Source organism: Malus domestica, chromosome 06, assembly GCF_042453785.1.
Source record: "Malus domestica chromosome 06, GDT2T_hap1".
NCBI lineage: Eukaryota > Viridiplantae > Streptophyta > Magnoliopsida > Rosales > Rosaceae > Malus > Malus domestica.
Window position 1 is genome coordinate 28,989,210 of NC_091666.1, and position 12,110 is coordinate 29,001,319.

At 39.3% G+C, this 12,110-nt stretch overlaps 3 protein-coding genes across 5 annotated transcripts; 1 reads left to right on the plus strand and 2 right to left on the minus strand.

Moving 5' to 3' along the window:
* Positions 1-1,033: 1,033 nt before the first annotated feature.
* LOC139197213 (uncharacterized) lies at positions 1,034-2,444 on the minus strand. Its single transcript, XM_070824102.1, has 2 exons — positions 2,122-2,444; positions 1,034-2,024 (listed from the first exon to the last, which is right to left on the minus strand). Exons 1-2 carry the CDS (start codon positions 2,218-2,220, stop codon positions 1,488-1,490), a joined length of 636 nt encoding a protein of 211 aa, XP_070680203.1. The 5' UTR covers positions 2,221-2,444; the 3' UTR covers positions 1,034-1,487.
* Positions 2,445-2,524: 80 nt separating this feature from the next.
* On the minus strand, positions 2,525-4,443 carry LOC139197212 (protein ALP1-like). Its single transcript, XM_070824101.1, has 4 exons — positions 4,388-4,443; positions 3,552-4,063; positions 3,232-3,457; positions 2,525-3,136 (listed from the first exon to the last, which is right to left on the minus strand). The coding sequence occupies exons 2-4, from the start codon at positions 4,059-4,061 to the stop codon at positions 2,679-2,681; spliced, it is 1,194 nt and encodes a 397-aa protein (XP_070680202.1). The 5' UTR covers positions 4,062-4,063; positions 4,388-4,443; the 3' UTR covers positions 2,525-2,678.
* Positions 4,444-7,626: 3,183 nt separating this feature from the next.
* LOC103437635 (pentatricopeptide repeat-containing protein At5g50280, chloroplastic) lies at positions 7,627-11,306 on the plus strand. 3 transcript variants are annotated; one of them, XR_529716.4, is made up of 3 exons: positions 7,627-8,589; positions 9,040-10,569; positions 10,732-11,306. XR_529716.4 is itself a non-coding variant. In XM_008376124.4 (2 exons), the coding sequence occupies exons 1-2, from the start codon at positions 7,733-7,735 to the stop codon at positions 10,343-10,345; spliced, it is 2,163 nt and encodes a 720-aa protein (XP_008374346.3). In that variant the 5' UTR covers positions 7,627-7,732; the 3' UTR covers positions 10,346-10,701. The 3 variants fall into 3 exon arrangements, 1 of the variants encoding a protein (XP_008374346.3); XR_529715.4 differs by having other exon boundaries at positions 10,763-11,306; XM_008376124.4 differs by lacking the exon at positions 10,732-11,306 and having other exon boundaries at positions 9,040-10,701.
* Positions 11,307-12,110: the final 804 nt, after the last annotated feature.

Consider the following 12,110-nt stretch of genomic DNA (forward strand, 5'->3'; position numbering starts at 1 on the left):
GAATATTTGATAATATGATGCATACGCAGGGTATGACAAGTTTGCTTAGGTTGGTTATGGTGGTTAGATAGATGTACTTTAATGTAAAATATTAACTTTAATGAAGTTATTTCCTACTCTTTGTTTGTTACTAATATTTTTTTCTTCATTTATTTACTATTATACAAAATCCACCTCTTGAAGATCACTTTAGTTCAAGGGGAATCAAGTTTTTTGATTTGAAATGGTAAAACAAAATTTCTTCTACTCCTTGACATTATGTAGCAAAATATATTCTTGAAGAGTTAAGACTGAAAATGCTCCTAACAATTTCTTTCCATGTCCTTCTTGCTCATTAAGCATAATTCTATGCTCATTCACATTATGCACAACCAGTGGCGGAGCCAGGAATCTTACCACAAGGGGTCGTAGTGTAAAAGTCCAGAAAAAAAATTTAGGATGGAAATGTTAAAGTTAATGCTTTACTTAAACTGATTATGTGTAAAAGGGCTGACTGTTGCCTTTATTAGTCGACCCATTCTATTTATCAGTCGACCCAATTACTTCAGTCGGCTTATGTATTGAACTAGGGCTGACTGTTGCCTTTATCAGTCGACCCATTCTATTTATCAGTCGACCCATTCTATTTATCAGTCGACCCAATTACTTCAGTCGGCTTATGTATTGAACTAATTCTGTGTAAAAGGGCTGACTGTTGCCTTTATCAGTCGACCCATTCTATTTATCAGTCGACCCATTCTATTTATCGACCCATTCTATTTATCAGTCGACCCATTTTATTTATCAGTCGACCTAGAGTAAATTCAATCGATCTAAAGTAACTCCTAAATACATGCAGAATCAGTTTGTTACTCAATGCATAATCAGTTTGTTACTTCATGCAGAATCAGTTTGTTACTCAATGCAGAATCAATTTGTTACTTCATGCAGAATCAGTTTGTTACTCAATGCAAAATCAGTTTGTTACTATTATATACTATATAAAAAAATATTAAAAAAAAGTATATAAAATATTTGATTTGGGACAAGGGCATTTTAGTAATCATACTGGTTTATATTCCGATTCTGCTGAATTAGTAAACAGCTTTATGGAATTGTATTCCGATTCCAGACAGTTTTAGTAAACAATTTCAACAAGAATCTGATTCTGATTCCACCTCATTTCAATTCCTCCTCAATCAAATTCCTCCTCAATCCGATTCCTCTCAATTTGATTACGGATTAGTAAACGCGCCATAATAGTGGCCAATACATGCAACTTCAACAAATACAAGTACATAAGATCTCCATAATTTAGAAAATCCTAGTTAACATTAGTTAACATTAGCCAAAATAGATCTCTATAATTTACAAAATGGCTAGTTAACATAAGCCAAAATACTAGTGCAAAGCTAAGTTATAAGTCATAACATAAGATTGTATGATTAATAAAATACATCCATGTTAACGTTAATAAAATACATCCATGTTAACATTAGCCAAAATCCTCATCCGCTTGCGTTGTCGCTTAAAAGCCTTTGGACGAACACTTTCTTGAGTTCCGGTTTGATTGCCCTGAACACTCCCACATTTTTTGGTTTATCCAAAATAAGAGACAATGCATCAATTTGATCCATAGGAGAGAGACCCATTGCTTCAAGTTCATTAGCTATGTCAGTATGATCTGCAGTACCTTGAACTAAAGCTTCAGTTACCATTTGCATCCTCTTCCCACTTTCAACATAAAAATCTTTCAGTCCACTGATAATTGCCTCGGTTCCATCACTTGAACTTCCCACAGCTCTTTTCCTCTTTCTTTGGCTATTTTCAGATGGGGTGCTTTGTTGGCTTTGTTGGTTCATTGAAGAAACAAAATTTTCACCTCCAATATCACTTTCACCAACATGATCATGACTTTGTTCCTCCACCATTTGAGCAGGGGTTTCGGCTACATTACCCGTAGCCCGATCTTTTCCAAATATATATGCAAATCTATCAAACAGTGGAAAAGGTTTGCTTCTCCATCCATCGGCTTCTTTATTTCTCTAAGATTATATCAACATAGCAAAACTAAAATTTAGCATGCGTAACAAATATAGGAGCAAGAATATAACTAATGCATAAATAAAATAGGATATGAACCTGCACATAAGTTTGCCATGCGTCATCACTGTCAACTTCAACGCACTTTTTGACATCATTCCATACAAATCCACTTGTGTTTATCATGTCAACGACCATACTATATGTTTTTTTCCATTTCTTCAACTTGGACTCAATATGTGGATTTGCCTTTATATTTGAATGAGGACATAAAACATTGACAGCTTTTGCTATTTCAACCAAAGTACCTTGTTTGAAAGCACCGGTGTCACACCGTTGCTTCCGAGCAACAAAATCCTCAAGAACTCCTAGTAATACTTCTTCCTCAAATGCTTCCCATTTACGCCTTCTTCCTTTTGGCTCTTGAGTAGCATTCAAAATATTATCGTTATCCATACCTAAACAAAAAATATTTTAATGAAGGAAAATACCATACAAATAATCAATTTGCATAATATCCAATCAACTTGCATAATATCCAATCAACTTGCATAATATCCAATTAATTTGCATACCATCCAATCATTGTGCTAATATCTAACAAATGCATGATAAAAAGGAATACTAAAATAAAATGTTATCATTAAAACATATAGCTAGTTCGGTTGCTGGTTCCTAATTGCTCTCCACTCATTATACATTTCCTGAGCCATATCATTCCTCATTGCAGTCCACTGGTCCGATGTTTGAACACTACCAACATATTCACCTTCTTCTGTATTTTGTTCATCTTCTATTATTGGCAAATTCTCCATTTGATCTACTGACATCTCTTGCCTAATAAGATTGTGTAGTAGGCAACAAGCGGTAATTATTCGACCTTGTGTCCTTATCGGATAGAAAGATGGACTCCTTAGTATCGACCACCTTCCTTTTAGCAAGCCAAAACAGCGTTCAATTACATTCATTGCCTTAGAATGCTTCATGTTAAAATATTCTTCCTTATTAGAAGGTGTTCGTCCCTCCCATTCAGATAAATGATAAGGTATTCCTCTATAGGGTGCAAGGAATCCTTCACCATTTGTATAACCACCATCTACAAGGTAATAACAACCTAATGAAAAAAAAAAACAGACCTTATTAGTGTTTTGTAGTTGACAAACAGAACTAAACCTAACTTACAAAGTTGAGACTAAGTAATAGTCTTACCCGCTGGTACCTTAAAACCATTAGGCCTACTAATCGCATCATGTAGCACTCTAGAGTCTGATGCGGAACCCTCCCACCCCGGAAACACATATATGAACTGCATATCTCCTGAACACACACCTAACACATTAGTTGCGACTCGACCCTTTCTTGTTCGGTATCTTGGTTTGTCAATTTCAGGTACATGCACATCAATGTGTGTTCCATCCAATGCTCCCAAGCAATTCTTAAAAACCAAAAATAATAAACTTTTTGTTAATTTATACAAAGGGAATGAAGAGTTAAAGCTTAGGGAAAATGAAAAAAATTTCTCATCATACCTTAAAACATCGCCACCTAGCATCTGTAGAATCAATAGGCACAGGCTGGGGGACTTTTAGTAGGGTACATTGTAATCGCAAAATTCCTTGCAATACGCTATTGAAATACCTACTTATAGTCTCTCCCGACCTATAAAATCTACCGCCAACACTACGATTCTTAGTATGATGTGCTAATATTTGTAAAGTCATACACACCTGTTCCTCTACAGACACCAAACCATCAGTTTTTACCCTCCCATCTTGACGAAGTAAGTCGCATAATATGCCAAAAGTCATTCTATCCATTCTCAATTCGTTAACACATTCAGTATCAGTATTCCCTATTATACCATTCAGATAACACAAACTAATCTCTCGTCTAATAAGTGAACGGTTAGTCAATGTGGGTCGTTCAACATGTCTCTGTTTGCCACGTAGCATCATCACCACAAGAATCGTACAAATACAAATTGTCTCCAAATAAGACATCTCTAACAATAAGATCAATAAAAGCTTCCTTCGATCCATATCTATCCAAACAAAAAAAAAACAATAAACAAATTAACTAAATCATTAACCCGAGGCAACAAATATACAGGTGGCGTTGAAAAAAAAAAGTTTTCATTAACCCGAGGCAACAAATATACAGGTGGCGTTGAAAAAAAAAAACTTTTCATTAACCCGAGGCAACAAATATACAGGTGGCGTTGAAAAAAAAAAGTTTTCATTAACCCGAGGCATCATATTCAAAATGTTCTACTCTTATACATCTATAAACATGTGTCTAAGAACACTAGTATGAGGATTGCTATCATTGCTAGGCATTGCATGTGAAAAGGGAAATTAAAGGACACCTGTAATGCAGTAGCCTTAGCCTTAGCCTTCCGTTTATGCTCCTCTTCTCTGCAACCAACAACCACAACAAATTGCAATTCAGCATCAACCCCACACAATACAAAACATTCACATTGTATACACACTGCATACATACACACTGCAAACACAGTACATACATACACACACTACATACACTGCATACACTACACACACACTACATACACTACACACACACACTGCATACATACACACTGCAAACACAGTACATACATACACACACTCACATACACTACACACACACACTACATACACTACACACACACCCTGCAAGTACACACACAATGCATACATACATACACACACTGCATACACCCTGCATACACCCTGCATACATACACACTGCATACACAGTACACAAACACACACACTGTATACACCTTGCACACACAGTACACAAACACACACACACTACATACACTACACACACACACTGCATACACTACACACACACCCTGCAAGTACACACACAGTGCATACATACATACACACCCTGCATACATACACACTGCATACACAGTACACAAACACACACACTGCATACACCTTGCACACACAGTACACACACACTGCACACACACACAATGCATACACACTCATTCACACACACACTGCACACACACACTGCTTACACACTGCACACACACACACTGCATACACACTCACACTCACACTCACACTCACTCACACTCACTACATACACTACACACACACACTGCAAACACAGTACACTACACACACTACATACACTGCATACACTACACACATACACACTTATTCACACACACACTGCACACACACACACTGCTTACACACTGCACACACACACACTGCACACACACTCACACTCACACTCACTCACACTCACTACATACACTACACACACACACTGCATACATACACACTGCAAACACAGTACACTACACACACTACATACACTTCATACACTACACCCTGCATACATACACTACACACACACTGCATACATACACACTGCAAACACAGTACACTACACACACACACTACATACACTACACACACACACTGCATACACTACACACACACCCTGCAAGTACACACACACTGCATACACCCTGCATACATACACACTGCAAACACAGTACATACATACACACACTACATACACTGCATACACTACACACACACTACATACACTACACATACACACTGCATACATACACACTGCAAACACAGTACATACATACACACAGTACATACACTACACACACACACACACACACACTACATACACTACACACACACACTGCATACACTACACACACACCCTGCAATACACACACAGTGCATACATACATACACACACTGCATACACCCTGCATACACCCTGCATACATACACACTGCATACACAGTACACAAACACACACTGTATACACCTTGCACACACAGTACACAAATGACACCGTAATCTTATATTATTACATACGAATCGAATAAATTCAAGATACAAGATCTTTGGACCAATTTTATGAATCAATATTCTGTTAAACGTCCTTGATTCGGTATCAATTTCCTAAGACACATAAAGCAGAATAATAGAGCAACAGAGTAAAACCAGAACTCAAACTAATCAATCGTGCCTCAAGAAGATCTCCCTATTTAGATCATATCACCAGATTCACCACATCCATTTCTACCAAATATCACGATGCAGACTATCCGTTCCAAACCATTAACGTAATCCGAATGAAACACTCAAAACCAAGAGCGATGCACACATCTAAACATAAAGTTGATAAAAATCTCAACATTAAAGAACCATTTCAACTATATTGGCATAGAAGAAAAACCAAACATCTGTGTGTGTGTATACATATGCAACTCAACCACTACATTCCTCATTGAAACTTTTGATTCGTTTATAAAATTAAACAAACAACAATTACCAAAATCAAATTAATCCGAATTCCAACTAATAAACAACCTAATCAAATCATACATCGATCAAGCAAACCAATCAAATCTCCACAATTTCCATCAATAATTTTCAATCAATGGATTTGATTAGATCCAATAAATACCTAAACAGATCCAACGATGATATTGTTGATGGGGATGAAGATCAGCTTGACGAAGAACCCGACGAAACCCATCACGACGAACCCGATCGCTGTCCGGAGCGCGACCTTGGAGAATTCTACACGACAATCAACCATCAAATCTCATCAATTACACATGCATATCAAAGAATATAACTTGTGAGAAAACACAGATCCGACCCGAATGCTGAATTACCTTTGCGATCGGGCTTGTGGCAGCGCTTGACGAGGCGAATGCTGTCCTTGGAGAACTCTCGGAGCAGATCTGTTACGTGAAGACGAGGGAGCGGACGACAAGAGGAACAGATGAGGAGCAGGATGCAGATGAGGGCGACCAGGATGCAGCTGACGGCGAGCATGACGCAGAGATGAGGAGGACGACGTGAGGGAGGAGGTCTTACGAATCCGGACGTTTTTGGGGTGGTTCGCTAAGAACTGCTAGCGAAGGGTTTAATCCGTGCGAGTCGGATCTAATCTCATTAAACGTAATCCTTGCCCCTACCAAACATCAGACTACAATACCAATTAGTGTAGTCTAGTCCAGTCCCCCCTAAGAAGGTCAAACAAACACGCCCTAAGAGTTTTGAGTAGGAGTTCTTACTCATTTTTTAATAACCAAGCATTGTTCCGTAAAAAATTTGAGTGAAGGATAACCGTTAATGTTTTCGTTGACAGAAACTTGACGGAAATGGTCGGTGACGGAAAGAGAAACACATGAAGGGATGGGGGCTTCCGGTTACAGTTCTGAAATAAATTTCATCGTTTAATTCAATTTGTTAAAACTTGGTTAGAATTTTTACTCAAAAAGAATGGTTATTAGCACTTCAAATAAAGTACTTTTTATTTTTTCAACAAACAAGGTACGTTTTTGGGTGGAACAAAATTTTAAAATGTGGTTCAAATCCGCTTTTCGCAAAAATCAAACTTAAGATCAGGAATACCACTAGATCGTAGTACGGTAAAATTGAAAATTTTGGGTAAAAATAGGGGTGATGAGTGTCCTAATTACACTATTTGGTGTAAATAAATTCCTAAATTCTTTAAAGCCCACACATCATGCAAATTTGGGATTTTGACTTCTAAAGCCCAAATTACACGTCAACCCATACTCCTTCTGAGATTGCCCCAAACCGCAAAACGCACCGTCTAATCCCTCATTTCCCAGGAGATAGTGCTGTTGCTAGTAGCAAAAGCTAGCAGCAGCTTATCCAAAAGGCGCCAAACCATGGCTCTCATCCGCCACCAACTCTCTCGTCCTCCGTCACTTCCCTCCTCCCGCAGCCACCCTCCACCAAACCACCACTTCCCAAAACCCTGCCTCTTCGTATTCTCCAAAAACCTCAGACTCTTCTCTCTCTACTCAGCTCCGCCCACTCCCTCCTCTCTCTCCTCCGCCCCCATTTTCCTCCCCTTTCTTCAAAACCAAGAGGAAGAAGACGAAGACGAAACTGAAGAAGAAACAGAAGAGCCACCAGCACTCGAAGAAGATGAAGAAGAGGAGGAGGACCCAGATGACCCAATTCTCAGATTCTTCAAGTCCCGCACTTCAACCCAAGACCCTGAGCGCGAAGGCAAGTTCTCTCTCCAAAAGAACCGCCGCTCCGCTTGGCGTTTGGCTGACGGTACCCACCTCGCAGACGAATCGGAACCCGAAACCGGCGTCAAAAAACTGCTCGGAGAACAGAAACAAGTTGGTCCAATCAAATTTGGTTCAAATGCATCGCCTGAGGGAATTGTCCAAGAGATTCTGCAAAAGGCAAGGACTTTGCCGCAGAATTTGACGTTGGGAGAGGCTTTGGGGGGTTTCGAAGGAAGGGTTGGGGAGAAAGAGTGTGTGAAAATATTGGAGGTGATGGGTGAGGAGGGGTTATTGGTGGGTTGCTTGTATTTCTTTGAGTGGATGGGTTTGCAGGAGCCGTCTCTTGTTACGCCTCGGGCGTGTTCGGTTTTGTTTCCGATGCTGGGGAGAGCTGGAATGGGGGATAAGTTGATGATTTTGTTTAGGAATTTACCGGCCAAGAAGGAGTTCTGGGATGTTCATGTGTATAATGCTGCAATTTCGGGCTTAATGTGCTCCAAGAGGTATGAAATGCTTTGATAATTGTGTTTTATTTTGCCGTTTGGAAGTTTAGATTTCGCTTTTCGGTCAATTTGTAGTGATATTATTAATTGTAGTCTGGCTATGAGAAGAACGGACTATTGATATATCATCGAAAATGTACTGATCTCACAATGTACCAACATATTGTAGAAGCATTTTTGACAATATCGATGCACATAGAACTTTTGTTGGTAGTTGTCTGAGTAGGGTGTTATATGATGAGTTACTGGAAGTTTGAATTGTTGGGATTTTATGCATGTTTCAGTGGACCCGAGGCAATGCCTTCGTGCTATTTGCATTATGTTCTTAATCCAAGTTGTTTGATTATTAGTTGAAAGAACAAAAATTTTGGGAAAGTTGTTGTTGATGCTTGCAAAAGATAAAGTAACTTGCTAGAATTCATTTGATAATATTTACTGACTTTTTTTCAGGTACGATGACGCTTGGAAGGTGTATGAGACTATGGAAGCAAATAATACCCTTCCGGATCATGTGACATGTTCAATCATGATTACTGTCATGAGAAAAGTTGGACGTAGTGCAAAAGATTCATGGCAGTTCTTCGAGAGAATGAACAGGAAAGGTGTCAGATGGAGTCAAGAAGTTTTGGGTGCTCTTATAAAATCATTCTGTGATGAGGGGTTGAAGAGAGAAGCCCTTATCATTCAAGTAGAAATGGAGAAGAAAGGGGTCTCATCAAACGCCATTGTGTATAACACTTTAATGGATGCCTTCTGTAATTCAAACCAAGTTGAAGAAGCTGAAGGTCTCTTTGCCGAGATGAAATCAAAAGGGATTAAACCAACAGCTGCCACCTTCAATGTTCTAATGAGTGCATACAGCAGAAAAATGGAGCCGGAGATTGTTGAGAAGCTGCTGGTCGAAATGCAGGATATGGGACTAAAGCCAAATGTCAAATCCTATACTTGTCTTATCAGTGCATATGGGAGGCAGAAGAAGATGAGTGATATGGCTGCGGATGCTTTTTTGAGGATGAAGAAGGTTGGTATTCGTCCAACATCACATTCTTATACAGCTCTTATTCACGCGTTTTCAGTCAGCGGCTGGCATGAGAAGGCTTACATTGCATTCGAAAACATGCAAAAAGAAGGACTAAAGCCCTCCATAGAAACCTATACTGCTTTACTGGATGCATTTAGGCGTGCTGGTGACGCGCAGATGTTGATGAAAATTTGGAAACTGATGATCAAAGAGAAGATTGTGGGGACTAAGGTGACATACAACACTCTTCTCGATGGATTTGCCAAACAAGGGCACTATGTGGAAGCAAGAGATGTGATTTCCGAATTTGGTAATGTAGGCTTGCAGCCAACTGTGATGACATATAATATGCTGATGAATGCGTATGCACGGGGAGGGCAACACTCAAAGTTACCACAGCTGTTGAAAGAGATGGCAGCTCTCAAGTTAAAACCTGATTCTGTAACTTACTCGACCATGATTTATGCCTATGTTCGTGTTCGTGATTTCAGACGAGCATTTTTCTACCACAAGCAAATGGTAAAAAATGGACAAGTGCCAGATGCCAGGTCTTATGAGAAGCTTAGGTCAATTTTGGATGTGAAGGCTGCACGGAAGAACAAAAAGGACAAGAATGCTATACTTGGTATAATTAATAGCAAAATGGGTTTGTTGAAAGTTAAAAAGAAGGGAAAGAAAGATGAGTTCTGGAAGAACAAGAACAAGCGTTATGTCAGAACTGATAACTCAGAGTGATATCAATCTTCAGCTTATCACTTTCTGCATTTCTTTCAAAACTTTCAGAAAGGTTATGAGATAGTAGTTGTTTCGTGTCTGGACTGCCTCAGTTGGAAATTTGAAAAAAGCACCTCCACACCGAAGTTGTTAGGGTGAAATTCTCTACAAGATCTGCGTGATCCTTCACGAAACAAGAAGATTGGCTGCAGCTGATGCAGGCCAGTCTCCGTTGATACAACTAGGTAAGCATATCTGTTCATATGTCGATGTAAGGGGAAAAAGTTCTTTTGCTTCCCCAGTCCCCTGTACTAGTCTACAATCTATTTGTACTGAGAAAATGTTGTTATTTGAGCATACATCTCATTCAGCTCTCATGGATTTCTTGTTCTTGTATTATCCTGTAGTTATGAGCCTCTTTGCTTTTGCATGTTTTAGAACTTCGGCTGCAAGGCTCAGGAGTGAGCTGACTGAAAACCGTTGAGGAATAGTCGGCTTACAGATTTGTTGTTCTTCCTGGTGCACAAGTTCCGGATGGTTTCCCTTCCCAGGTCCACTTCTTTGCTCGGGTTGGCTGTTGAAGCCGGCGGCCTTTTCAGTCTTCAAGAGGATAATATCCAAACTCTATCCACAGAGTCAAAAAAAAATATCCAAACTCTATCCACAGAGTCGGCATTTGTTCCAAAATCCAGTTGCAATATCTTTTTGTATGCCTTGATGCTGAAGAATCATCACCTAATATGGGTCACCATTGGGTGGGGCCCGGCCAGAGTGCAAACCCAACGAACTGGGCTGACCGGCCCTAAGAGCAACTTTACTCTTAGGGCGATAATTGCTCGGGCTATTGGACAATTGGCGATTATTGTCTTAGTGAACAGTAATCATCCGAGGGTAGCTCTACTCTGCAAATGAATTGCTCGGGCAATTGACTTCAAAAAATTATTTTTTTCATTAATAATAAAATATTATGTTTAATTTCGAATTTTCTTAATTTTCTTTTTTGTTTTTCCATTTGTCTGTGTTTTTTAAATCATTTTTTAATGTTTTTGAAATGAATGATACAGACCCTTGGATTACAATTTTTTGCAATCCAAAATCCCAGGTTGTGCCACGTGGGATGAACCTTTTTTATGATTTTTTATTTTTTCTGAATTTAAAAAAGCAGATCAATATGGACCGTCGGATCTAAGAAATCCAACGACCCACATTGGAACAGAAACTGAGTGCGCCTGAGTGCAGGTGCCACTAACACTTTTTGGTCAGCTCACTTTCCCCACTTGTGCGTGAAGACCACGCACCTGACGTAAAAAAAATTATAACATGGCTGACAATAGGCTGACTTTACCTGACGTCAGATTGCTTCAAGCAAGGCTTCATGCCAATCTCGCTCGACTGCTTGATCTGTGGGAGATGGGCCCACTTAATAGATGAGGCAATTGGATTAGGCTGGAGTAGATTTTGGAAGGGTTGTAGGATTCAATCACTCAATAGGTGGGGCAATTTGCAGGGGTGGAGTTGCTCTAAATTAACAGCCCATGACCCACTTTGGCCATGGATTGCGAGCCAAGTGATGACCCTTTATTGGACCATGACAAGCTGCACCAAAAGAACTCATGAGTTAGCCAATCAAACTACATAAGTAGATGCAGCATCACTTTGCAAAAAAGGTAGATGCAAAGTTGGTTGCTAATGCACAATGTAGATGCATAATTGTGCATAACCAATTTACAAATAGAGAGTAGAACCATAATTAATTTACAAAGTGCAGCATCAGTACAAAGTGTAG

Excerpts from the sequence above, each read along its gene's own strand:
- LOC139197213 (XM_070824102.1), bottom strand. The coding sequence starts at position 2,220 with ATGGTCGTTGACATGATAAACACAAGTGGATTTGTATGGAATGATGTC. Across the intron at positions 2,025-2,121 it reads CATGGCAAACTTATGTGCAG|AGAAATAAAGAAGCCGATGG; the intron begins GTTCATATCCTA and ends ATATAATCTTAG.
- LOC139197212 (XM_070824101.1), bottom strand. The coding sequence starts at position 4,061 with ATGGATCGAAGGAAGCTTTTATTGATCTTATTGTTAGAGATGTCTTAT. Across the intron at positions 3,458-3,551 it reads CTAGGTGGCGATGTTTTAAG|AATTGCTTGGGAGCATTGGA; the intron begins GTATGATGAGAA and ends TTGGTTTTTAAG. Across the intron at positions 3,137-3,231 it reads TGGTTTTAAGGTACCAGCGG|GTTGTTATTACCTTGTAGAT; the intron begins GTAAGACTATTA and ends TTTTTTCATTAG.
- LOC103437635 (XM_008376124.4), top strand. The coding sequence starts at position 7,733 with ATGGCTCTCATCCGCCACCAACTCTCTCGTCCTCCGTCACTTCCCTCC. Across the intron at positions 8,590-9,039 it reads GGCTTAATGTGCTCCAAGAG|GTACGATGACGCTTGGAAGG; the intron begins GTATGAAATGCT and ends ACTTTTTTTCAG.